Source organism: Zingiber officinale, chromosome 1B (genome assembly GCF_018446385.1).
Source record: "Zingiber officinale cultivar Zhangliang chromosome 1B, Zo_v1.1, whole genome shotgun sequence".
Taxonomy (NCBI): Eukaryota; Viridiplantae; Streptophyta; class Magnoliopsida; order Zingiberales; family Zingiberaceae; genus Zingiber; species Zingiber officinale.
Window position 1 is genome coordinate 22,652,255 of NC_055986.1, and position 26,171 is coordinate 22,678,425.

Sequence of the window (26,171 nt, forward strand, 5' to 3'; positions counted from 1 at the left end):
CTTACAACCGAGAAGAAAGAAGGGTCGGCTAGGGTTCCGGGTGGAGCTCGAAATCTCGGTCCCTTCTCGTCCGTGCGTTCACCTTGCCGAGAGAAGCTCGGATGTGTGCCGAACCCTCGGAGGGAGAAGCTCGCCGGCCGCCGGAGTTAAGCCCTAAGCCGGCTTTCTTCGTTTCCGCCGCGAGAGGAGAAGAATCGCGCCGTCGCGAGGGAGAAGGAGAAGAAAGATTTCGGGAGAAAATGTTGGGTTTTTGGAAAATCCAAAACCTAATTCCCTTTTATATATAAGGGTTTTATTCCAAACTATACTATATCCCTAATTCTCTCTATATAGGGTTAACAGAAATCTCCTAGCTTAGTTGGTCAGGCCGGTTTTGGCTTGGGTCAGTCCGACCCGAGGTCCCGGGTTCAAACCTCGCTTCCAACGCTTTTTGCCTAACTTCTTTGGTTTTGTAAAAATGCTAAACGCCCTCCAAAAATTACGCAAAAATACTTTAAAAATTTCTAAAAATCTCTAGAATATTTTAAAAGCATTTTCAAATATCTTTATGGACATTTGAAACTCAGAATAGGGAAAATTGGGTCGTTACATTTGATGTCTACATAGAGTGTGTTAAGGGGAAGACCACTAACAAAAGGAACAAGGGGCTAGTCATCGTAGTGATATTTTGGAGCAAATATATACAGACATTTGTGGACCATTACCTAAGGCATCTTGGAATGGACATACATATTTTATTAGCTTTATAGATAACTATTCCAAATTTGGCTATCTGTATCTTATTCATGAGAAGTCGCAATCTTTGGACATGTTTAAACTTTTCAAAGCCGAAGTTGAACTTCAACTAGGTAAAAAAAATTAAAGCTATCCAATCCAATTGTGGAGGTGAATATTATGGTCAATATGGTGGATCAGGTGAGCAACATCCAAAATTTTTTACAAATTATCTTACTTAGTGTGGGATTGTGCCTTAGTATACCATGTCTGGTACTCCCAGTCAGAATGGTGTAGCTCAACGTCGTAATCGTACCCTAAAAGAAATGGTAAATAGTATAATAACTTTTACTTCTCTACTAGAGTCTTTGTAGTGTGAAGCACTCAAGACTGCAGTTTACCTTCTTAATAGAGTACCTAGTAAGGCAATAACTAAAACTCCACTCAAGTTGTGGATGAGTGGATAGCTTAACATTAGACACTTACACATTTGGGGTTGTCCAGCTAAGGCTAGATCTTATAGACTTAATAAAATAAATTAGACTCAAGAAATATTAGCTGTAATTTTATAAGTAGCTCTGAGAAGTCAAGAGGGCATAAATTTTATGATCCCTCTAATAAATCCTTCTTCAAAATAGAAAATGCTAAATTCATTGAGAACTATGGGAGTGATAAGGTCAAGGAAGTATCTTTTGAGGAAAGAGTTGGTGATCCTCCTGTGGTCACTACTAGTGCGATCAATAGCAGTGTGGTTATCATACCGCACATTATGGATATCGCACATTCAATGAGTGTAGTAAACCAAGATATTTTTGTGATATATCCAATGTAATTAGAGAAACCTATCACTCAAAGTGAGATGTTGCCTCATATTGATGAGCAAATACCTTAACTACCTTAGGCACAAGTGCCTTTGAAGCAATCCACTAGGGATAGGAGATCTACGCTTTCTCATGATTATGCTATTGGTGCAATTGTCCTCTAGGATTTCGATGTTTGATAATGCACCCAAGTCTGGTTAGTTTAACCAAGGGTTAAACTAAACAGGACTTGATGTTTGAAAAAGGGTAGTCTAGTCGGGACTAGATGACTAGCAAGGAGAAGTCCTAACTGGAGGTTAGGCAAAATGGAAGTCCTGGTGAGTGAAGTCAGACCCTAGTGAGTGAAGCTAGGTAGTGGATGGAAGTCCTGGCGAGTGAAGTCATACCCTAGTGAGTGAAGTTAGGTAGTGGAAGCCCTGGTGAGTGAAATCAGACCCTAGTGAGTGAAGTTAGGTAGTGGATGAAGTCCTGGTGAGTGAAACCAGACCCTAATAAGTGAAGCTAGGTAGTAGAAGTCTTGGTGAGTGAAGTCGAGCCCTAGTCAGTGAAGCTAGATGGTGGAAGTCTTGGTGAGTAAAGTCAGGCCCTAGTAAGTGAAACTAGGTAGTGGAAGTCCTTGTGAGTGAAGCTGGGCCCTAGTGAGTGAAGCTAGGTGGAGGATGTCCTGATGAGTGAAATCATGCAATGGAAGTCCTAGTGAGTGAAGCTAGGCAACCCTAGGGGGAGATAACCCTAGGTTATATGTGACCGACGCGGTCGACCGAACTAGCGAATCTTGAATTCTGTTAACATTATTTTACCTTATCATTTTATCTATTGTGCTAACTCAGTGTTGTAGGGAAGTTCAACTAGGTCGATGAGTTGACCGGATAGCTGGCACAAAGTCCAGACTAGTCGACGGGCTGACCGAATGTCTGGCAAAATGTAAGTAAAGGTAAGTCATTAGAGGAGAGTGACTATGAGAACGCGTCCCAGTTGAGGGACAGTAGACGTCGGTCCAGTTTAGGTCCATTTGGGATCCTTATGCTGAGACTTTGACTAGTTCCTGGTCCTGGGAGGACAGGAACTAATTACTCTTTTTATTATTTGTCTATATTTGTGCTAACACTTGTCTTGTAGGGTATTTAGACTAACACATGTTTGCAGGACAAGAAAACAAGTAAGAAAGAAAATCTGCCTTCGGGTGAACAGTACCCGAAGGCACCTTCCATGGCTATGGAAGGCGCCTCGGTACTGTTCATAGAAGGCGCCTCGGTACTGTTCATAGAAGGCGCCTTCCATGGCTATGGAAGGCACCTTCCACGGATAAAATTTGACCGGTTTACAGATAAGGCATAGCGAAGTTGGGATAGATTTTATTCCATTGGAGGCGCCTTCAAGGCCTTTGGAAGGCGCCCTCCAAGCCCTTTATAAGGTAGTTTCGAGGAGGCTTTGCTACAACAACTAAATACGAGCTACTGCACGTCTATTCAAGCTTCTGATTGCTCCCGATTGCTGCTACGACTCTACTACGAAGCTGCTGAGCCTGACAACTGATCCAAGGAGTTCTGGTCGTGCCTGGCAGACAGACATCAACACAAGAAGAGCTCTCATTTCGATCTATAAGAGTGTTGGTAACTTTTTGTACTTAATTACTATAAAAGGGCAAGTGCAGTGTGTTGCACTTGACTTAATCTTTTGTACTTGATTCTCTCTTCCGAGGGTATCAGAAGAGTTTTTTTAGTGGATTGTCCGTCGATAGGTCCGTGAGACCTGGGCCTTGGAGTAGGAGTCGTTGAAGGCTCTGAACCAAGTAAAAATCGCCTGTGTTTTCTTGTGTTTTGTTTTGTTTTTAATTTTTCGTTGTGTACTCTACTTTTAATTTTTTTAAAAAAACAAGTTTTTAAAAAATCACGTGATTCCCCCCCCCCCCCCCTCTCATGTGTATCACGATCCAACATATGCTTATCTTCAAGAGCATAAATTTCACATTGAGTTAGAAAATGATCCTGTATTTTTCTAAGAGGTCAAATAATGTCCTAACCTCGGAAGGTAGATTAATGTCATGAAAGAAGAGTTGAAGTCTATGAAAAACAATGATGTTTGGAAACTTATCGAATTGCCTAAAAGTATAAAATCTGTTAGTTGTAAATGAATATTTAAAACCACATGGTATTCAGGGGCAATGTCGAAAAGTATAAGGCTTGTCTTTTTGCGAAGGGATTCACTTAGAAGGAAAACATTGATTATAAGTAGATTTTCTCACTTGTGTCAACGAAAGACTCCCTTAGGGTAATCATGACACTTGTAGCTCATTATGATTTGGAGTTACACCAAATGGATGTAAAGACTACATTTCTTAATAAATACATAGAGGAATCTATATATATGGTGCAACCCGAAAATTTTGAGTCCTCATATTTAAAACACCTAGTGTATAGATTAAAGAAGTCCATTTATGGTTTGAAATAGACATCCCGTTAGTGATACCAGAAATTTGATCAAGTGGTCATCTCATTTGGATTTAGAGAAAACCTATTGATCAATGCATATATGTATCAGTGGGAGCAAGTTTATTATACTTTTTATGTATATGGATGACATATTGCTTGCGAGCAATAAAAAGTATCTACTGCACGAAATCAAGTCATTTCTATCTAGTAATTTTGAGATGAAGGATCTTAGTGAAATATTTTTTGTTTTAGGCATACAGATATATCGTGATCATTCAAGAGACATTCTTGAACCTTTACAACTAGCTATATTGAAAAGGTGCTTATAAAGTATAACATGCAGAACTGTACACATAGTGACACACCAGTGTCTATAGATGACATATTCAGTTTGTAGCAGTATCCATGACTTGAACTTGAAATAAACAAGATGAAATAATTTCGATATGCGTTAGAAGTGGAAGTCTCATGTATGTACAAGTTTGTAGTCAACCAAATATAGTATTTATAGTGGGGATATTAGACAGATATGTTAGTAACCCAGAACCATCACACTAGAAAGTTGTGAAGAGAGTGATGCGATATTTGTAGAAAACTAAAGGACATATGCTCACGTATCAGAGGTCAAATCACATAGAGGTGATTGGATATTCAGACTTCGATTTTGTTGGATGCTTGGATAACATAAGGTCCACTTCAGACTATATTTTCATGCTAGCTAGAAGAGTTATATCTTGGAAGAACGTTAAACAGACGCTAATAACTACTTATACTATGGAGGTAGAGTTGATAGCATGCTATAAAGTATTAATCATGAGATTTGGCTACGAAACTTCATCACAACGTTATAGATCATTGATGGCATTGACAGACCAATGAGGATCAATTGTGATAATATGACTGCAGAATTGTATGCCAAGAACAATCGCAGTTTGTCAAAGTCCAAGCACATCGACATCAAGTTTCTAGAGATTAAAGAAAGAGTATAGAGTCGTCAGATATAACACATATAAATTCCATGTTGGCAGATTCACTCACTAAGGGTTTGGTTCCTAAGGTATTTCATGCGCATATTGTGGACATAAAAGTTCTTCTTATGGAAGAAGAATTTGTGTAGTCAGAGTATGCATTTATTTATTGCTCTATATTAATAAAGACAAACATTTTATTTTGATTATTATATATCTTTAAATTTAAAACATTAATGAGATTTTATATGTTATTTTGACACTTTGAATATTATATCATGATTTACTGTTGTTGTTTAACATTTGGTATTTGTAAATATAGTATAGATTTCTTTTGAAATTATAAAGTTTGGATTATAATTTGCTATTGCAGTTTAACATAAGTTATTTGTAAATATGATCAGACCCTTTTAAGTCACTTTGGATCAATTGAAAATTGACATGTATTGATCACATTTCATATAATTCCACTCTATACATCCATATATTGATCTATGTCATTAATAACTTTGATATTGTGATTACTATGAGCTTGTTATATGCATATATAGTAGTTATGACCTCGTTAATTTTATACCAATGAAGTTATGGACAAGATTATTTACAGGGATATTTTGTACCGATAAAGTTTGATATCAATTAAAGTTATATTAGTATTTCATTTACAACTACATATAATCCAAGTGAGAGATTGTTAGACGTTTCCTTTTGGGTAAGGTTTATTTGTAAGTTGTACATATGAATACGAATTGAACTCGTTTAAGTGATCAAACTTAAGTTCATTTGGTTTCGAGTTATCGGATGTGGATTTATCGTGTATAACCTATTAGCCCGATCCATTATTATCTATGGGTTGATAATGAATCAGATTCTCTAATATATACGGTTAGTCATCAAAGGTTTAGATGTCATTTTGACGACTTTTCATTCCCCATTAGACGAAGAGGATTCGACGTCGTCCAATCTAAGCCTCTTGGAAGATCAACCTCCTTCTTCTTCTTCCTAAGGAGCTCGAGATCAGGAAAAGGTGACGCTATAATAATAATACTTCTACTGTAATCAGGTTCTATGTCATTATTTTAAAACTTTTATTCTTATTATATCATAATTCGTAGAAATAAGATGTTGTTCATGTATTTATATTTTTTTTTATTCAAATGCTTATTTGGTTCATTGAATTCATACTACATAAGATTTCAAACTCTTTCATGATTAATTAGATTATGTTTATATAAGAATCTTCGCATTCTTCTATTATTAACATTTATATTAATTATTTTTTTAAACAAAAACTTTTTAAATGTGTTTTCTTAGAACCTCTTTAATAATTTTATACTTCATTTATAATTATTTTCTATCTTTTTGAAAAATAAATATTATTAGGGATATTTAATTTTATTAGTAAAAATTAAAAAGACAATTTTATATCTCGTAAAGATTATTTTCATAATTAAAAATTATCATAGCTAGATCACATAATAATACCGGTACAAAAGCTTACTTTTTTTTTAATATTTTTTTTAAAAAAAATATGTTAAACTTTTGAATATAATTTATTAAAAAAACAATATATTTATTTTGACTATTTTCAAAATTCGAATCCCTTATTTTTTTACCACAAAGCAATAAATATTTTAATTAAATAATAAAATTAAATCTCAAATATTTAAGAAAAGATATATAAATTCATGATTTATCATTTCATTTTTCGGATCTCATCATTTTATATTTCTATCCATATTTTTTAATCTTCCCACAATATTAAAATTATTTTTCAAATTATAAATTAATCTTCACAAAATATTAAAATTATTATCGTGTGATTTTGATGTATAGATAATGAGTTAATAACAAATATAACTACTGTCTAAAACAAATATTACAGTGTTGTAATAAAGAATGGAACGCCAAGACGGAGGAATAAACCAGCAAAAACTGAGGAAGAGCGGCAAAATGGCGGTGGCAGGTCTTTATCGCCGAATACTTCCCTCACCTCCGGCGATCGAGTTCGCGTCCTCCGACGGAAAGGTCAGTGTGCCCCCTCACATTCTCTTCGATCCTCTTTGACGTGGGAAACCAGCAAGAGTTAGGGTTTTCTTGATTAGTTTGGTTGCACAGAGCAACCTCAGTTTTATCTATCCTTGGCATCGTTTTAAAATTGATTTTCCTGGTTCCATTTAGTCAGTTCTGTCGTCCTGCTAGTTATTTATTCGATCGTTAAGTGCAGGCATTGGTGATAAGTTCTCTCATAACGCTTCTTTCATTTTGCTTTGAGGGTAAACGGAGGGCGAGTAAATGCACCGCCATGTTCAATGTTGCATGCCTTTTCTGTGATTTAACTTCTGATACGTTGTGGTCAAAGGGAAGAAGTTCGTTTTTGTGTGTGTTGTGGGCATTGGGTGTTGACTATTCAAGTACTAGTTGAAAAATGACTAGTGATCATGTCATTGTTTTTTTCATGATATTGTTCTCATGAAAAGATGTGACCTATTTTTGATTCAATATATATTCTTTTTCTAATTTCTTATAAACATAGATCTTATAGCAACACATTTGGTATCAATAATCGTAATTGCATGACTTATTGCATCGTGGATGTGAAGAAGTAAATTTTCTTATTAATGGAAGTTAGTCCGAGGTTGGCCAAGGTGATTTGAGTTCTGCCGTATCATGGAAGGAACCCTAATCAATTCAGTTGAATTGTGCAGATATTGGTTGAGGTGAGTGTGGTTCGGTCAAGGTAGATCTAACTTGACCAAGATGGGAGAAACCACCCAGGTTGAAATGGCATGGGAGTCCATTCAAGGAAGGATTATCTGGGGGTTTAGAGCTGAGGGAAGAAGGTTTTGGACTTATGAGGGAGGAAGGGTTGAATTGGACAGGACAAGGTGGGGAAGAATGGGGATGGTTCAAAGGTAAATTGAAGTGAGCTAAACATGCACAAGCTAACCCATAAATTTCATTATTAGTGGGATATCCTTTGCAGCTGACAAGCATGCACTAAGTTGGAACCTTCATGTGAGAAGTGACTGAGATCAAAGCTGCACATTTGTGATACATGAGCAAGCCTATTATAATACTGCGAGGTCTCAAGTGCTACAAGCAAGAGTTTTGTTATCTAGGCAAGCAAGATGTTTCAGGGAAGAGCGAAGTTAAAAACTACTTATACAGAGAAAATATAATTAGTGATAGTTGGGGCTAACAGCCATTGATGATGATTAGAAATAGTAAAACAGTGAACTGAATGGATGCTACACTCTCAACAAACTCACAGGCAACCTTAGTATCTATGTTGTTTACTTAAATGTTAATAAGACACAATAAGCACTGTTGAATTGTTTTTCTTATGAAATTACAATAGAATAGGATAATATGTTATGCACTTGTCTGATTTGTGCTCGAGTTGTTGGAATGTTAAATATAGTTTGTTTCACCCATGATGACATTTTCCTTTTTTATTTTTTAGCTAATAGCAATATATTTTTTGACAAGTAGCAAGGGAAAAGAATAACATATTAATCTTTTTTAGATCATATTTTTACCTTATTTTATTTTTTATCATCTTACCGTTGTTAGAACTAGTAAACAATAGACCTAGTATCTTTCCTAATTTTGATGAATTGGTCAGGCCTAGAAATGAAAATTTATTTCTGTAGTAAGTAGTAACAGTGGAAACCTACCCTCCTTTCTCCTTTTCCTTCATCGTCCTCCACTCACATCTCAGATTCTTTGCTTAATCTCCACTATGCATGTGTCACACCTCTTCCAATATTCAAAGAAAATATTACCAAAATATTTTCAACTGTTTGGATTAGGAATCAATTTAAAAATCCGTGGATGATAGATACTATTTATTAACTTGATGAAAGTGTCAGAAATGGAAAATAATCAGCCTAATCTCCTTCATAATTCTTGATGAAAGTGTCAGAGATTATACATATATGGTTGTCAACAAAAAAGAAAAAGGCAGCCCGGCGTACGAAGCTCTGGCCAATACGGGGTCTTGGCCTTCCAATTGTATGCAACCTTACCTGCGTTATACATACATGGTTGTAGTTTAAAAATATTTATTATTTCTTAACTATTACAAATCATTGAAGATTGACCAATGATTATATTGAGGTAAATTCTAGGGTGCATTTTGTACAGTTGTAGTTTCCCTTTTTCAAATGTAAAATACAAATTTATTTTCTAACAACTTTAGATCATAAAAACAATGATTATATTAAGGTAAATACTAGGACTGCATTTGTACTGGTGAGTTTTATTCATAAGTGTGTGCAAATGCAAATATATTATTATTTGGTAAAATTTGTAGAGATTATTCTCTGAAGCACTTCAAAATGGAACAATGGAAGGCTTCTTTAAGCTAATTTCTCACTTCCAAACCCAATCAGAGCCAGCATACTGTGGATTGGCCAGTTTGTCTATGGTTTTGAATGCTCTTGCAATAGATCCTGGGAGAAAATGGAAAGGTATTACTTCTTTCACCAACTTCAATTTCATTTTCTCCTAATTTGTAATATCTACTCTTCACAGGTTCTTTTTTATACAAATTGTTTCCTGCTTTACAAATTCTTGTTGACTCAATATGTTGAGATTGTTTTAATTTATTGTTTATGATTATCTTTAATTGATGGTGTTGTGAAGGAAATTTACTTTCTCTGATTTAAGTTGACCATTGAACAGCTTTCTAATTTTTAGTTGATACAAGCATGAAGTATATTCTATCCAATGTTGAATCCAGAGTTATTTCTAACTTATGGTTGTTCAATATTACAAATCTTATGTTTCTGAATACTAATTTGTGACTTCTAGTAATGATAATGCAAGATGATCTTACATGATTTTTGTGTTCGACTCAATTCTACATCTTAATAAGATTGAAATGTTAGTCTTTAACTTTGATATCTATCTCATTTCTTTAATGTTTATTTAATTCATGATATGTAGTAATTCCTAACTTTTAGGTCCATGGAGGTGGTATGATGAGTCCATGTTGGATTGTTGTGAACCTCTGGAGAAAGTTAAAGCTAAAGGCATCACATTTGGAAAAGTTGCTTGCTTGGCCCATTGTGCTGGTGCTAAAGTTGAAGCTTTTCGTACAAACCAAAGTAACATTGGCAATTTCCGTAATCATGTTATCAAATGTGCTTCTTCAGAAGATTGTCATTTGATAGCATCATATCATAGAAAGCATTTCAAACAGGTTTGGTTGGTCTTTTTGTTTCTCAAGTTTCCTTTATTGTATTTTTACCTTTATCCTTAAATATTTTGACAAATTTTGTGGTAGCAATTAGTGTTTCTGTCAAAAAATTTTTAGTATGGTATTGTTGCTTCCTCATTATTCCATATTGAAATTTTAGTTTGATGGCCCTTGGAGTTGGAGGGATGCTACTATGTTGCAAAATTTCATCGTAGTGTTAATTTTTCTCTTTCACTTTGTTTTCTGGATAGGATGTCAATGTCACACTAGAAAAGGTAAGAGTTCCTGTCAATTTTAGTTTGTTGTTTTACATTTCTTAGAAAATGGAATTAAAAAAATAAAAGTAAAAAAACCATTTTCCATCATCTTTTTTATTTCTTTATATGTTGTTTTTGGGGAAATTTATCTGAGTGACCTTGCAATCTTTACAAATCTTTCTATCTTTCTTCCTAACCATAAGAAAGTCAATTTGCGAACATGACTAAGTATTTTTCTCTTTTCTTAAAAAATATATTAGCTAATATAAGATTATATGTTATTTCAAAATCTAATCTAGTTTTCCTTTCTTCATTTTTCGTTCTAAACCCATAACCCCATGTACCCCCTTATATTCCTCATTTTTCACTCCGACATGCCCATTTAAATCACCTCCTATTAAAATCATTTCATTTGGCAGAATGCTTTGTAATATTTCATTTAAGTCGTCCCAAAACTTTGATTTGGTAGCTTCATCTAATCCTATTTGCGGTGCATATACGCTAATTATGTTTATAGTTTCTTTCGTCAGTGTTATCTTAAGGGCTATAATTCGATCCCCTTTTCCAACTACTCTTACAACTTCATCCTTTTACGAACTATTTACAATAATACCACTTCATTTCTTGCTTTACTCTTTCCCGTATACCATAACTTAAAGCCCAAGTTCTCTATCATCTTTGCCTTCTCGCCTACTTATTTTGTCTCTTGTACACACAAAATACTAATTCTTCTTTTAATCATCGTATCAACTACCTCTATTGATTTACCAGTAAGAGTTTTATGTTCCATGTTTTAAATCTTAGACTATTAGTTTTCCTATTATATTTGTTCTTATCCAACCATGGTGTGAGAACTCTTGCCTATTTAACACTACACTCAAGTTCTCATGGAGATGTAGTGGTTATTGTTGATACGTTATAGTCGGATCCTGCAACGCAAACTCTTACATATTTAGCACTACACTCGAGTTCTAGAGATATAACGGTTCTTGCCGAGACATTACAGTCAGACCCTGCAACGCGTTCATTTCGGGGAACAACCTAGCATTAGCACAATAGTTTAATGGATCCATTCATTAAATATTTTCCATAGTTTTAAACAACTTAACGCAACCCCCCTTCTTTATTCGGGCTTGGGACCGTTATGACTGGTTCGTCATGGACGGAGTTGTTTCATCCTCTCATAAAAGATTGGATAAATCAAGGACGTCATGGACTTGCAAATTGTATTTCGAAAAGCTTGGAACTGAAGGATTTCTGACCATACATCAACGGACACAGTAACGATGGAGGACTTAGTTTTAAAAAGACCATTGTGCCATCAAGTCTGAATTATCTTGATGATGGTACCTCAAACCTTTGGTGAAGGAAGTTCAACGATCCTTAAATTTCAAGTTGCAATATTCTGGGAACAAGGGTTGTGGATGTTGAAGAATAGATAGTGCTGAGCGTACTAACAAAGGGTTATTTCCCTTGTTGGATAGGAGGGAGTCTGATACAAGGAATCAGTTTGAATTTAAATTTTAAATTGTAACTGGATAAAAGTTGTTGTTTCCATGGATTGAGTAGAATACATCTCTCTTGATCAAGAGTGGCTCAAAATCCCTTTCTCATTGAGCTTGATTCTGATGTGTCTGAGGTCCCAATGAATCAAGAGTGCCTATAATATAAACTATAAACAATATAATTTTTTTTTAATAATATTATAATATTTTATATTTTAAATATCATTTCCATCTATTTTTATCATTATTAGTTTTTATTTGTAGATCTATTTATATATCAATAGTCTAATACTTTTATTTATAAAATATGGTTTAATCAATAATATAATTGACATTATGATAATAAAACATGTTTTGTTAGTATCTATTACATATAAAACATATTATTACTTTTGAATTTCTAAATTTTAATGAAACATAATGTTCTCAATATGATTCAATATAACTCATTGTCTCATAAACAAAATTATTATATTTTTATTATTTTTGATAATTGTCTTGTCAATTTCAGTTCTCCTCTACTACCCATCGGATACTATTGATGCTTTGATTTTTTTTTACTTTTTATTTTTTCATTTTTTTTGGTATTGAACATGAGGCTCCCCCACACCACTGTTCCTCATTTGGGTTGGGCACGGCTAGGTTATACCCCTACCAGCACAGAATACATTGATTTTTTTAACCATCCAACCCTGATTCCAATACTGAATTTGACCATCATGTCAGTCACGCTATCCCTGTGCAGATATCAAGGGAAACTTATGGATTCTTCCATATTTATTAATCCATAAAAAGGTATACAAAGCTAGCAGACTTTGGTTTCTATGTTTCATGGCTGTGCTCTTCTTTGAGCTAGAAATACTGACTTTATGCACAGTTATCAATGTACTTATTACATGAGTTCATCACATTGATGATCACAAGTTTTTGATGCTTCTGACATTTATCTGTTCCTAGTCATGTTGTTGCAAGGAATGCCTGATTGCACCTTTTCTTCCTCATTCTCCTTAACAGACTGGAGCTGGTCATTTTTCACCAATTGGAGGATATCACGCAGAAAGTGACATGGCACTTATTCTGGATGTAGCCCGTTTTAAGTATCCTCCTCACTGGGTTCCACTTTCTCTTCTTTGGGAAGCCATGGAAACAGTTGATGAATCGATTGGGCATCCTAGGGGGTATACTTAATTTTTCAGATGTTATTCATCCATCTTTTTGAAAAACATGTAGGTTTAGAAAATAAGTCTTTAACTGAATTTAATAGAATTATAAATTTATCTTGCTATCTGTTACTGAGAGCATCTTTCTGTGAAATGTATTTATTGCATGATTCAAACTACTTTTGGAAACATAATGTTCTTGATATAATGTTATATGTGATCACATGAGAAATAAATGGAAAAGAAATAATATTATATCTGATGATTTGATGCAAGCAATCCTCATAATCCTATGTTGTATAAGTGATATTTTTAATAGATTTGCAGTTAGAAGTTGAATCTGATTTACATGCAACTGGCTGAGAAAATTATTTTAATGCTTATTTTGTATATTTTTCATGTCTATCTCTTTGGCTAGCCACTATTTACTGCTAGTTCTACTACTGGCTATTATATGTATCTGTTTACCAGCTCTAAAACAATTTTAAAATGCAATTAGTTTCCAGAACTTCCATTTGTAACTAATATATACCCACACAATGAGTTTTGAAAACAATTTTGCCATACAATTTTCTATTGAGTGAGCTTTATCATGCTGATCAGCTGTCCTATATGGTTGACTTGCAAGGCAGCATGCGGTTGGCTTTATTCTGACCACCCTGTGCCCCATCTCCAGCCAATCTTGCTGATTGATCAATTACAAAAATTGTAGCCATTCCTAATCTTGCAAATTGATCCTTGCTGTCTAACTTGGTTAGTGGCTACACAAGGGTGACACAGGTGCACTTGAAATTGGCAGGCGGGGTATGAAAATGGGTGGATGAAACAAGATGTTTAGGATCTTTTAAATGTTATATTGCTAATTGGATATTGATTGATATAAGTTAGCCATATCTTTGGATGTTAGACACATTATCGTTCAAAATCAGATGCTAATTGTAAGAGTTAGCTATATTGAACTTGTCACATCTGAAAGATAACAACCTGCTTAATTGTGGGCTAATGACTAATAGTGCTGGGCCCTTCTACTCAACCAAGATACTAATTTGAATAGAGTGCTAAGTACATGAGTGATGTAGAAGTATAAATGTGCTTTGGATTGGTTTGCTATGAATCCAAAAACATTGTTTTTTTTCTAAACTGAACTCTCCTGTTTATGAAAACTTTAGGAAGTTTTCTTCATGCATCTTAAAGACATCCTTAGTATTTATCTTGTGTTGCTGAAGGTAGCAACACTCACTACTTGATCTTAAGCTTAAGTTTCTAATGTTTATTTTCATTCAAGATTAGAACTTGTCGCCTCACTGCCTGAACTCTGACTAAAATGATATGATTGTCAAAAGGAAACTCTTCTCAATGTTTATGGTACAAATGACGTAAGTTTCTGCTCCTGAGATGAAATTGAAAAATATAATATCTGTTCATATAAATCCTATTGTTGTTGACTCACACGCACTTGACTATCTTGATATTAATAGGTAGACAATTATGCCTTTCTTTTGTTGCATCGATTTACCTATTTTACTCCGCTGTTTATAGAACTGAACACAATAAAACATAAATCTTTATGGACATTTATGTTTTGTATTCGGTAGTACAAGACTTCACGTATTTTCAGCAGGTTTAGCTAATTTAGTTTATTTGCAATATATCTAACAGTTGTTGGTACACATCTGCCTTGAGCTTTGTTCTCAATCTTTAGTTTCTAATACTTACAGGTTTATGCTTATTTCAAGCCATCAGAAAGCACCATCTTTCCTTTACACACTGGTAAAGATTTAATCCTTTTTTCCCTTTACAGAAATACAGCATAGTTTTTTCTTTGACTATACTGGGTGAATAAACATGATAGTGTTTTTCTTTAACTGTCCTGGGTGAGTAAAATGATCCGAATATAAGTTTGATTTGATATTCACTTTTCTACTGTCTGAATAAAATGATCTGAAGATACATAAGTTTGATTTGATATTAACTTTTTCCAAAAGTATAAGCTATTGAGGACCCTAACTATGCTTTTATTCTAGACACACTAGGCTACAACCAACAAAATATACCTTGTCATTCTATCCACTTTCAACTAGTATATGTACTTGTATATAATTTGCACATCAATAATGCCTATTGCTTCTAGGTGTTATCATCTCATGTTATATTGATCTATCATGGTTCATTGTCATCATGAGGAAGAGTTTTGTTACCCTGCTCACTGATATCTATGGCCATTCCATGTATATATATATATATATATATATATGTAGGTAAAATATAAAATATCCAGAAAATATCTGCTTGGTTTTTTTATCACTGATAGTATATTTCTCTAATTGTTTCAAATATCCAGAAAATATCTGCTTGGTTTTTTTATCACTGATAGTATATTTCTCTAATTGTTTCACATTCTTTAACTTTATATATATATATATATATATATATATATAGAGAGAGAGAGAGAGAGAGAGAGAGAGAGAGAGTGCATATATATGTAGGTAAAATATAATAAATAGTATATTTCTCTAATTGTTCTCACAATTCTTTAACTTGTTGTAAGTATGATCAATGCAGATTTTAGATAATTGTATTACAATTGAAATGCTACTCCTCCAGGAACAAGTTCAATCCCTTAAGTATCAATTTGTTAATTAAGCAAAAGGAAAAGACAACTTTTTCTTTGATTGCCACAATTGTTAATTATGTATGATCAGTGTTATGTGATTTTCTGAAGTTCATGGTTAATTGATAAATTAACCCTTTCAAAAATGTAATTGATGTATGAACCATGGAATGATTTTCAGAGCTGCAGAGACGAGAGCTGGATGAGCATTGCAAAGTACTTGATCGATGATGTTCCTGTTCTTTTACAGTCTGAGATGCCAGAAAATATCAACCAAATTCTCTATCTTATACTAAAATCATTGCCTGCATGTGCTGGAAATTTTATCAAATGGATTGCAGAAGTTAGGAGACAAGAGGAAGATGGATCTGGTGTAACCAATGAGGAGAAAGAAAGACTTGCTCTGAAGGTCTGTCTGTTCTCTTTTTTCTATTTTGTTATTGATTCATTGATCTTCCCTAAAAACTTTATAAATTTCAGGAAAAGATTCTGGAACAAGTACGTGAGACTGAGCTATCAAAATATGTAGCAGCCATGATATTATCTTCTACTTCAAATTGCAAACTAAGAGAAAAAGATTCACTATCTGCTATTGCAGCTAATGTATGCTGCCAAGGTGCAGCACTATTATCAGGAGGATTAACATCTAGAACACGAGTTTGCTGCAAAGCAACATGTCTTAAATGCTTTATTGTTAATGGCGACGAGCCTACTACTGTTGTTTCTGGAACTGTAGTCTCTGGCGGCGACGAACAGGAGGTTGATATGCTGGTGCCAGAGTCAGCAGCAACATTGGGGAATCAATGTGATTCCACATTGGACAATTGCATTTTGATGCACCCGACAACCAGTGATGTTTTAACTGTTCTATTGTTGGCCCTGCCTCCCAGCACATGGTCAGACATCAAGAATGAGAATTTGTCAGCTGAAGTTCATCACTTGGTATCAGCTGAGAATCTTCCAGATGCTCTTCAACAAGAGGTTTGTTTTCTCTACTGGTTCCTTTTCTCAAGCTTGTGTTCAGAACATTTGTCTTTTTATGTGAGCATGGGTGCAACTAAATCATGTCTCAACCTTCGTTTTGACTCAACATCATTAGGTTGCCCATCTAAAATCTAAAATGTGCTAGGTATTGCAGTGTTGGTAACCCTGCTAATATATGGACCTGGTTCTTTGTGCACTATTCAGTGTATCACACTGGGTAATTACAATCCTACCAGGCCTTGTTTAAGTTAATTCTAATAATCTTGAACTCATCCAGATGCCTAACAAATAGAATGCTACCAACAGTTGTTTCCAACTTAACTTTACGATTGTCATTAGATATGTGCACATCATCAACTCATGATAATTAGTGACACTGGCACACTACAAGGCACACTATTATGTTGTCCGGATGTATTATCAGATCCTGTAATCAAGTCCATGCATTAGGAGGGTATAAAAATCGAGGTGTTTGTATTTCGTCCGACTCTATTTAAAGGTTTTCTTGTCCCTTGGTATGATATTTTCAATGATTTTAACAGACTTTTATGTGATTACAACAGGTTTTGCACCTGCGTTGGCAACTCCATTTTCTGAAAAGATGGAAAAATAATGAAGTGGATGATAACGTTCTGTCTCCCGCTGTCGGATGAATGAGTAATTGAGTATGAACCCTTTAGGTCTACATTTTTCCCTGCAGGATGGATATAGAGAATGTGAATAAAGAGATACACTACCTTCTATTTGAATAATAGTACATTAGATCAAGCAATTCTAACTCAGTTGCCAGTTTTCTTTTCAAAGATTACCAGTTATTTATATTTTATATTTTAATATGGCTGTGTCAAATGTAAATCTAACCTCAATCTATGCCATTAAAGCATTCCTAAATCATGAGAGTGGAAATAAATTATTAATCAAAGAAGTAGACAACAAAGGCTGCTCGAAAAAAATAATTGTTGAACTTCATTTCCCACCAATGGAGGTCACCAAAGGACTGCTTCGCATCTTCCCAGCACGCAAACAATGGACGAGGGTCAAAGAAAATCATAGATGCATCCAAATGTGTCAATTTTGATAAAAATAATCAAAACGGGGCAATTTGTATTCATCTCCAGAAATCTTTAAGAGATAAAAACAAAAACAAAAAAAAATATTGCTTAGGACGTCACTATCCAGTTCCTCTTCATCAAATCATCCAGGTTAGTAATAACACTTATTTATCATTGTAGATCGTCAGCAACTCGGCCAATTAGATATACTGTATTATTCACATCTGTTATTCTATCTTAAAATTTTATCCTAAAATTTAGATAGAATAGTTACAAAAATTTTACACCAATTACCTTATTTATTCTTTAAATTTTACATTTAGAATAATACTTTAAATTAAAAAAAATAAATTTTATTCCTTAAAAATTACAAGAGGGGAAAAAAATAGGAAATCGTATATATGATGCAGTGAAAAATAGATATCTAAATTTAATAAGTTAATTTTTTTATCCTAAATTATGTATTCTGGATAAATAAACTGGTATGGATGTTCTTATCCTGCACACTTCTAGACGTCCCTCATAAGTCCGGGCACTCGGATGCCTATTCGAGTGTCACGATTCTCAAAAAGTGAATCGGAACGCTTGGGAGACTTCTGGATGTCTGGACTTGTGAGGTTTGTCGAAGAGTGTGCAAGATAAGGGGTACAAAATATCATTTTTCTCTCTCTTTCTCTATATATAATTGCTATGTAATTATTAGGAACATTATGGATATCTAGAATTAGAGACCTCAAGAGCTACAATCAAAGGAAATTCATATTCATCTCCCTTCTAAGTTTGTTATCTGGCTCATCTCGTTTCTGTTTTTGCCAGAATTTGAGACCCTTCTCATTCTTTTTTCCTTTTTAAAAACTAAAGATCACTGTTATCTAATCATAATTTGCCTACATATCAAGGCCCATGCAGTTCGGGTGTGAATTTCTTAGTGTTTCAAATGGAGTGTGAAAGAGGACACAGTATTATGCAGCGCAAAAATTGTACTGATTAGGCACGAAAGGGAAGTCTTAACCCTAAACTACATAGTGACAAAGTGAGGGTACATATCTGAAAGGGAGAAGTAGTGATATTATGGCAGCAGTTAAAGAGTTTTGATTAGGGTGGTATATTTTGGTGACAATTGGATTATTTTTTTGTTCTCTAATGCACCAAGCACAATTACTTGTATGATCAAATTGGAGGTGTGGAAAGAAAATGATTGATGACCTCCATTTGCTGCTAAACTTGTAGTCTTCTTCAGATGCCCATCTCCTCAATTAAACAAACCAAATGAGTTCAAGAATGGAGCAAGGCATGCAGTATTTTATTCATCTCCTCTGACTCGAACTCCCTTACAACCTTTAATTAAAGTGCCCCCCACGTTTGTTTACAAGGCCACTGTCGTGCGTTGAAACACTATAAAGCTCATGAAGCTTGTGATATTACAAACGCACTCAAAGTGAGAAACAGGTTTCAGTTCTATGGATCAGAGTGAGATGGAGAGGGGAGATGAGATTGTGATGCCTGGTTTCAGGTTTCACCCGACTGATGAGGAACTGGTGGGGTTCTACTTGAAGAGAAAGATTCAGCAGAAATCTCTACCTATTGAACTCATCAGACAACTTGACATCTACAAGTATGATCCATGGGATCTTCCAAGTAAGCAATTTTAGTTCTGTTTTTGTTTTTATTTTTATTTTTAAAAACAAAGTCGGAATTATACTGATTAAGTAAAAAACTCTTTAAAAACACATCTACTTTAAAAAAAATCAACAAAATAAAATAAAATTTATTTAAATATAAATGATAATATAATAGGAGATTGATTTTAATGATGTATAATGATTTATATAATGGATAACGAGATTTTTTTTTAAAAATATTTTATAAATTAAAGTTACCGTCGTATGACCTAAGGTTATGGGTTCGAGTTTCAGAGATACTCTCTTGATAAAACTGCGTACAATAGATCATTCTCAGGACTATGTATGAGTCCAGATCCTCTGGTCCGTAATTCTAGGTCTCTTCCGCAATTTGTACGTCGGATTGCGGTAGGAATTCGGTTAAAATTGGCTATGATCTCTCCTAGTTCACCTTCTCACCTATGTTATAATTTTGGGTCGTCAGACGGCCGGAGGCCGTCGAAGGTGGGTGGGTCGCCTCCTGCTCGACATCATATAATCTGTTTATCACCGGCGGCCTCCGATCATCTGAATTCAAAATTATAATTTAGATGAGAAGGTGAACTCAGAAAAAAATCACAGTCAATTTTGACTAGATTCCGATAGTAACCCGATATATAAATTACAAAAGAGAACAGACTACGGATCAGACCATCTTGCCTCACCGGCATCCATTTTATTTTGTAAATTAATAATTTATTGATCAGTTTTATTCTTCTAATTTTCTTGTTGAAAAAAAAATAAATATGAAGAGTTGGCAACGACGGGGGAGAAGGAATGGTACTTCTACTGCCCGCGGGACCGCAAGTACAAGAACAGCGCCCGGCCCAACAGAGTGACGGGGGCCGGATTTTGGAAGGCCACGGGCACCGACCGGCCTATCTACTCGTCGGAGGGAACCCGATGCATCGGCCTCAAGAAATCCCTCGTTTTCTACCGCGGCAGGGCCGCCAAGGGGGTCAAGACCGACTGGATGATGCACGAGTTCCGGCTGCCGGCGCTCCTCTGCGCGTCGCCGTCGCCGTCGCCCAGGAGGCCCTCCGAGAAGCACGTACCCGTCAATGTGAGAATTTGATTTCTCTTTTGTGCTATTTTGGTTTCGGCGGCTTCAATTCAAGGGTTTCGATGAACAGGAGGCGTGGGCGATTTGTAAGATCTTCAAGAAGAGCAATTCCATGGCACAGAGAGCGCTCGCGCATCCCTGGATGCCCCTGGTCGCCGAGCCTCACGGAGAAGACCTGTTCTCGATCTCAAAGATGCCTTCTTGCACTGCGGAATCCGGCTCCGCCATTCAATTTGCTTGGAACAAGCAGCAGCAGGTGCAGCAGCAGCAGCAGGAGAGTTCCATGGGCTACCATCTTGACTTTGAATCCATTTCCTACAAGCACAGCAATCTCATCAACTTCACCCCATCTCCTCTTCCTATTTCAAGTGCAGAAATCACAGCCCCCAACTTCCTCTTCTCCTCGGAAGAAATCCAATCACCAGCCTTGATAAACTTGGACTCAGGCCACCACCAGCATCTGCATCAGCACAGCCAAACCTCAGTGGATTTGCCCATGAAGTTCACTCCAAGTTTAGAAGCTGCAGAATCCATTTGCAATCTCAGCGGCATCGAGTGTGGAGGAGAAGCGAAAGGTCTCAGCTTTCCTTTCAGCCTGCCGCCGAACGTTGACAGTGAGTGGAAGCCTAGTTCGGCATGGGAATACGCTTCTCCTCCATCGTATTCCTCTGAGATTTCTCCAGATAATTTTCCATCTCCAAACAATTATCCATGAGTAAATATAGAAAATATTGAAAAGGCAGCGTCATCTGTTAGCATTCCTGTTAACGATTGCCCATGATCGTTGTACAGTGTAAATGTAGCAAATGCATGTTAACAGCAAAGCTAACAGAGCAGGAAGGCATCACATGTATTCGTATATCGTGTATTGATTAACCAGTGAAATATTTACGTAAAATAAAATTCACGTATTGCTTATTCTGAATTGTTTCATTGCAACCTATTCACAGTTATAACAAAGTTTAGGTCACTTCTCCAGAAGTTCTTTTGGCAATGCTTGTGTAATAGTAGCCACAGTAGGCACTCACCCTCCTCTCCTTTAACTTTCTAGAGGATGCTGAAACTGTATTGTTTTTCATGTTACTAATAGATTCATCTGTTGCTGAACCAATTGTAACATCTCGATCTCTTCCTTTTCTCTCTTCTCTGACCTATGCTTCTTACAAGTTATTGTATGCCACTATAAAATTGCCATAGAACTTGCAGAAGTTTCAGGAGTACCTTGTGAGATAGGAGCATGATAAGCCAAATTGAGTTAATGAGCCTCAGAAGAAATAGTCCTGTAAACCTTGGCCTTCAACTGGTCATAATCGAAAACTTTCAGATGCTAGTTTTTGAAATTTTGGTATCTGATGGTTGTTTTGATATCTGATGTTTAGTATGTCAGGGTAGCATTGATTATCTGAAATATGCTTTCATATGTTCTACATATTGCACAAAACAATCGAGATTATCTGAAAATCACAATCGCAAAGACAACTCACCCGATGAGCAAATTACACAATTTAAAAAATTAATGAATAGGCGTGTGTAAAAGCCATGCTAATCATCAGCTCAAGGAAGTGGAGACAGAGGAGGTGGTGACCAGGCCTGATAACAATCCAACTAGTATTGCGCTGTTATAGGTACTCGGCTCGCCCTGCATCGAGTTGTTTCGGAGATCAATATATGAATCATTCTTGAATGGCCCTCCCACAAGTGCCCCCGTAGCTACATTCGGGTTTGGATCAGTGGAAGACAGCCACTCGAAGCCCTTACAGCCAGTGTCTGCATCCGCTGGAATAGATGCTCCCCTGTGGTGAACCTGTTCAGGATAGCTGTCTCCGTATCCCACCAGGTAACTGAGCTCCATCGGATTGTCACCCAAGATGTAATCAGCCTGATAACATGAACAAACAGTTGAGGGCAACAGTATCGACACTTCGAGCAAAACCAAAATGACGAGGTGTCCCATGCTTGCAGAATCACCTGGGATGCAGCAAAGCTACGGAGATCAGAGGGAGTAAAAGCTGTCCCACTGCATTGTATTTCTGGTGTGCGAGAAGTGAGCATATAGTCACTGTAAAGGACAGCTAAGAATGAAGCAGCCACGGGATGCTGAAGTGCATCCCACTCATCTATCCAAACCAAGCCACCTGCAGATGAAACCGAGAGCGACGTTGATGAGAAATCGCAATGCAAGTTTGGCTTAAGTTGACAAGTGTGAGCTGATAGCTCCATAATTTGAAGGAAATATCTAGCAAACATGCCAAAGTGTTGCTCAAAAGTTGCTTCATCGTTATTCTTCCAGTAGAATAAGACAATTAATGCTTCCGTCCAATGCTTGCGCATGGATTGAAAAATTTAGATGTGTCGAAGAGGAGAAAGGTAAAACAAGTAATTAAAATTCGAAGCTAGTGTGCGTGTTTTACATACCGTCTGTTCTACTAGAAGCTGTTGGAGAATCAGGTAACAAGCCGCACATAACAGCTTCGGCTGTGTCTCTATACGATTGGAGACCCTTCTTCTCTCCACTCGAAAATTCAGTTGAACCAAAGAATTGCACTCTGGATAAAAGTACCTGCATAGATCAATTAACTTCAACAACCTGAAAATTACAGATCCTGATCTTGACAATTATGTTATCAACGGAACCAACAAAATTGAAGAAAGCTGCATATTTAAGCAGAATAAGTTAAAAATTATCTTATAAGTACAACATTATAATTTGGTAGTAGCAGAAGGAATTCTCTTAATAGACAAAAATATGCACCTGAGTACCAGCACGTTTGTCATCCCAGCTGAACCAAGTTGGTCTACCCCAGTCGGCAAAGGAATGGCCATTTTTTTCTGTGACATAATTTAAATAAGTTTGGTCTCCAGTGGCATGATAAAGCCAACTAGCTGCCCACAGCAGTTCATCTCCGTATCCAGTAGAATTATAGTACGTCTGAACCTTGAGAATGCTGTGACTATAGATACCTCTGTAGCTATCAGCAAAATCAAAAAGTTTCTCAGCATGCTGAAGGAGCAAATCTGAATATTTACTGTCAGTAGTTTTAAAAACCAAGGAAGCTGCAGCCATGGCTGCAGCTGTTTCAGCTGCCACATCAGTTCCTGGTGCAGTTTTGTTAACCTGAGTAAGCGGTCTCTTCTCAGTCATGGTTTCTGGTCTTTCCCAACATTTGTGGTCTACATCAGGATCTCCTACCTATAAATCAGAAAGAAAGAAACACATTTCAGTTAGCAATAGTATTGAATAAAGAAATAAATACCAGCATCTCAAAATGAAAGAAAAAGTATTAAAAGAAGCTGCCTTTGGCATGCAATTGTCCTACACTCCTACTGATGCATATGAGAATAGTGAGACAAATATCTAATTCCACTTCGTCAAAGGAAGAAAGTATAGTAGTGCAAAGCTTAAAGCAAAAAACAAAAAATAATAATAATAATAAACAAAAAGAGAATAAAGAATGATTAACACTTCAATAGAGATTTCATATCATTAATGATGAAAAATGATATGCTCAAGGAAAAAATCTCAATGAAAAGTTCAAGGATAGGCACATAAATGATGGACCCACAAAAAGTGAAATGATGGATTATGTATTTATGTGTTTATCCTTGAGCTTTTCATTGAGATTTTTTACTTGAGTATATCATTGTTCTTAAATGATTTAGGGGTCGCAAAGCTATTTCGATTTTTGGTTCCTATCATTACATAAACCAGTAACCAAATAATTTATAGATAAATAACATGCAGTTGAAAGTTAGGTTTGTACTCAGCCTAATTGAATATTTCCACCATAAACATCCTGTATGACAAGCACGCATGCCAAACGTTTACGTTTGCAATCATATCAATTAAAGATTGTAAATTAAGAATCATAATTGCCTATTTTTTGTGGATATCTTTCATGTGATTCGGTTGAAGAATGATTATTGTGCATCTTTTTGGTCAAGCCTGTCATCTAAAAAGGCAAACTGTCATTAACTAAATGTGGAGCAATGAAGTCACCCTCTTCAACTCAAGTCAGGTGAAGTTAAATAATAGAAAATGAGAATTTTAAATTGGCAAGGATCGTCAGAAATCTTAAATTATTTAACAGATACCAGAGAGTTTTGGTGTCGTGTAAATGTTCTTTTCCTAAAATTCAAAGAAAAGGAATAGAAAATGTTCAATTCTTGTCACCTGAACATATAGTACATTGTCGGAGGGATGAGCATTAATCAAATAATCTGTGATCCACTTGAGAGCATCTAAAGCCGGATCCAACTGCTTCGCAGCAGACATTTGATCCCCATACTCAAGAATTGCCCAAGACAATATTGTTGCAGTATATGCCATCGGAAAGCCAAACTTCATGTGGTCACCTGCATCATACATTCCTTTGGAGAGGTCCAATCTTGCCTCTTTTCCATCATCCAACGCAGAGTCCCCTCTCCAAGGGATCTTGTTATCGACCAGCTTACCCGCTGAAGGGAATCAATAAGCAAACACATTGTTCAAAGGAAAAAAACGAATCTAATTCATTTACTTGTAAAGTTCTTTTTCTTTTTGGAAGGCAATGGTCACAAGCAAGTCTGCCAATCGTGTTGAAACAAAATAAATAAATAAATGGGATAAAAATTACAATTGGTGACTACCTTAATTTCCATAAAAACTATCTAGAAATGGACTATCTCAATTCCCAATGATCCAATTCTTTTTGAGTGATTTCACAGCCCAAAAATACCGATGTCATTGCGCTTTGGCTCTGAGGTCGGACGAAATGCACATTGTTCGACAAATGCCATTTTTCTTAACCAGTAAAGAGGGAAAAGGGAATAGATTTTGAGCCCAAGAAATCCGTATCACCACACAAGGAAGTAATTTTGAATACGATGCAATAAGAGAGGAGCAAAGAATCAGAGGCCGAACAGGACATACACTTCTGCACTTGGAAAAACTGCAGAGCCACGCCTAGCGCATCCGCGTACTTGTGATCGAGGGCCCCGGGCGGCCCCGGCACAGGGAGCGCGTCCCTGTGCTCCTGCTTCTTCTTAACGGCGTAGACGATTACGGCAACAATCAGAGACGCCACCACGATAAAGATTAGCCACCCGCTGCACCCCCTGGATTTCGCCCCCATTCTCCCGCCTCCGCTTGCGCCTCGATCTCAATTCGCCGCTTCCGATGACCGCGCAATGAGGCGACGATATCTACGCCTCAAACGCGGTATGAGATGCAGCGAGATCGAATCGGGGAGACGAGGTTAAGGGTTTGCAGCATATGTAGATCTAGAGAAGAGAGGGAGATCAATGAAGCGGCAGCAGCATCGCCTGCGGGAGTGGCGCGGCCGCAGAGGAGGATCATTCGTGCATTAAGTCGTACCTTTTTTCTCTTTAATTTTTTTCCACCTTCCGATTTAACCCTTCTCAAAGCCGCTAATATCGAGAACGCCATATGACATCACCGTCTCCAACTCAACTGCCAAAGAGGGATCGGCTACATTGATCATCCAGAAACCCTTCCATCTTTTCTGGTGTTGGTTGTTCTATCTACGTGTCCTCTTATTAAACGTTGGGAAGAATGCTTGGAGTTTTTTTGGGAGAACTTGATCCGAATCTGTCACAAGCTCAATCGGGCATTGTGTTCCCGTAATCGTGGGGCCGCCGTCCGAATTGTTTGGTTCTGGAACAGGAAGTTGTTGTGGGACCCGCGCTATCCGGCTCGCCGTGGCGCAGACCACGGCCAGTGGTGCGATGACTTGGGTAG

The 26,171-nt window shown here is 36.4% G+C and overlaps 3 protein-coding genes across 4 annotated transcripts; 2 read left to right on the forward strand and 1 right to left on the reverse strand.

Annotated features, from left to right (window-relative positions):
* Nucleotides 1-6,818: 6,818 nt before the first annotated feature.
* Nucleotides 6,819-17,485, forward strand: LOC122052674 (glutathione gamma-glutamylcysteinyltransferase 1-like). Of its 2 annotated transcripts, none has more exons than XM_042614335.1 (8): nt 6,819-6,963; nt 9,254-9,410; nt 9,906-10,144; nt 12,918-13,081; nt 14,782-14,833; nt 15,856-16,083; nt 16,155-16,655; nt 17,222-17,485. In XM_042614335.1, exons 1-8 carry the CDS (start codon nt 6,835-6,837, stop codon nt 17,309-17,311), a joined length of 1,560 nt encoding a protein of 519 aa, XP_042470269.1. In that variant the 5' UTR covers nt 6,819-6,834; the 3' UTR covers nt 17,312-17,485. The 2 variants fall into 2 exon arrangements, with proteins under 2 accessions (XP_042470269.1, XP_042470276.1); XM_042614342.1 differs by having other exon boundaries at nt 9,333-9,410; nt 17,222-17,483.
* A 1,700-nt stretch (nt 17,486-19,185) lies between these two features.
* LOC122032857 (protein FEZ-like) lies at nt 19,186-21,340 on the forward strand. Its single transcript, XM_042592198.1, has 3 exons — nt 19,186-19,348; nt 20,124-20,434; nt 20,505-21,340. The coding sequence occupies exons 1-3, from the start codon at nt 19,186-19,188 to the stop codon at nt 21,147-21,149; spliced, it is 1,119 nt and encodes a 372-aa protein (XP_042448132.1). The 3' UTR covers nt 21,150-21,340.
* A 641-nt stretch (nt 21,341-21,981) lies between these two features.
* LOC122046467 (endoglucanase 24-like) lies at nt 21,982-25,658 on the reverse strand. The gene is made up of 6 exons (XM_042607219.1): nt 25,344-25,658; nt 24,606-24,889; nt 23,187-23,624; nt 22,850-22,994; nt 22,403-22,569; nt 21,982-22,313 (listed from the first exon to the last, which is right to left on the reverse strand). The coding sequence occupies exons 1-6, from the start codon at nt 25,543-25,545 to the stop codon at nt 21,984-21,986; spliced, it is 1,566 nt and encodes a 521-aa protein (XP_042463153.1). The 5' UTR covers nt 25,546-25,658; the 3' UTR covers nt 21,982-21,983.
* Nucleotides 25,659-26,171: the final 513 nt, after the last annotated feature.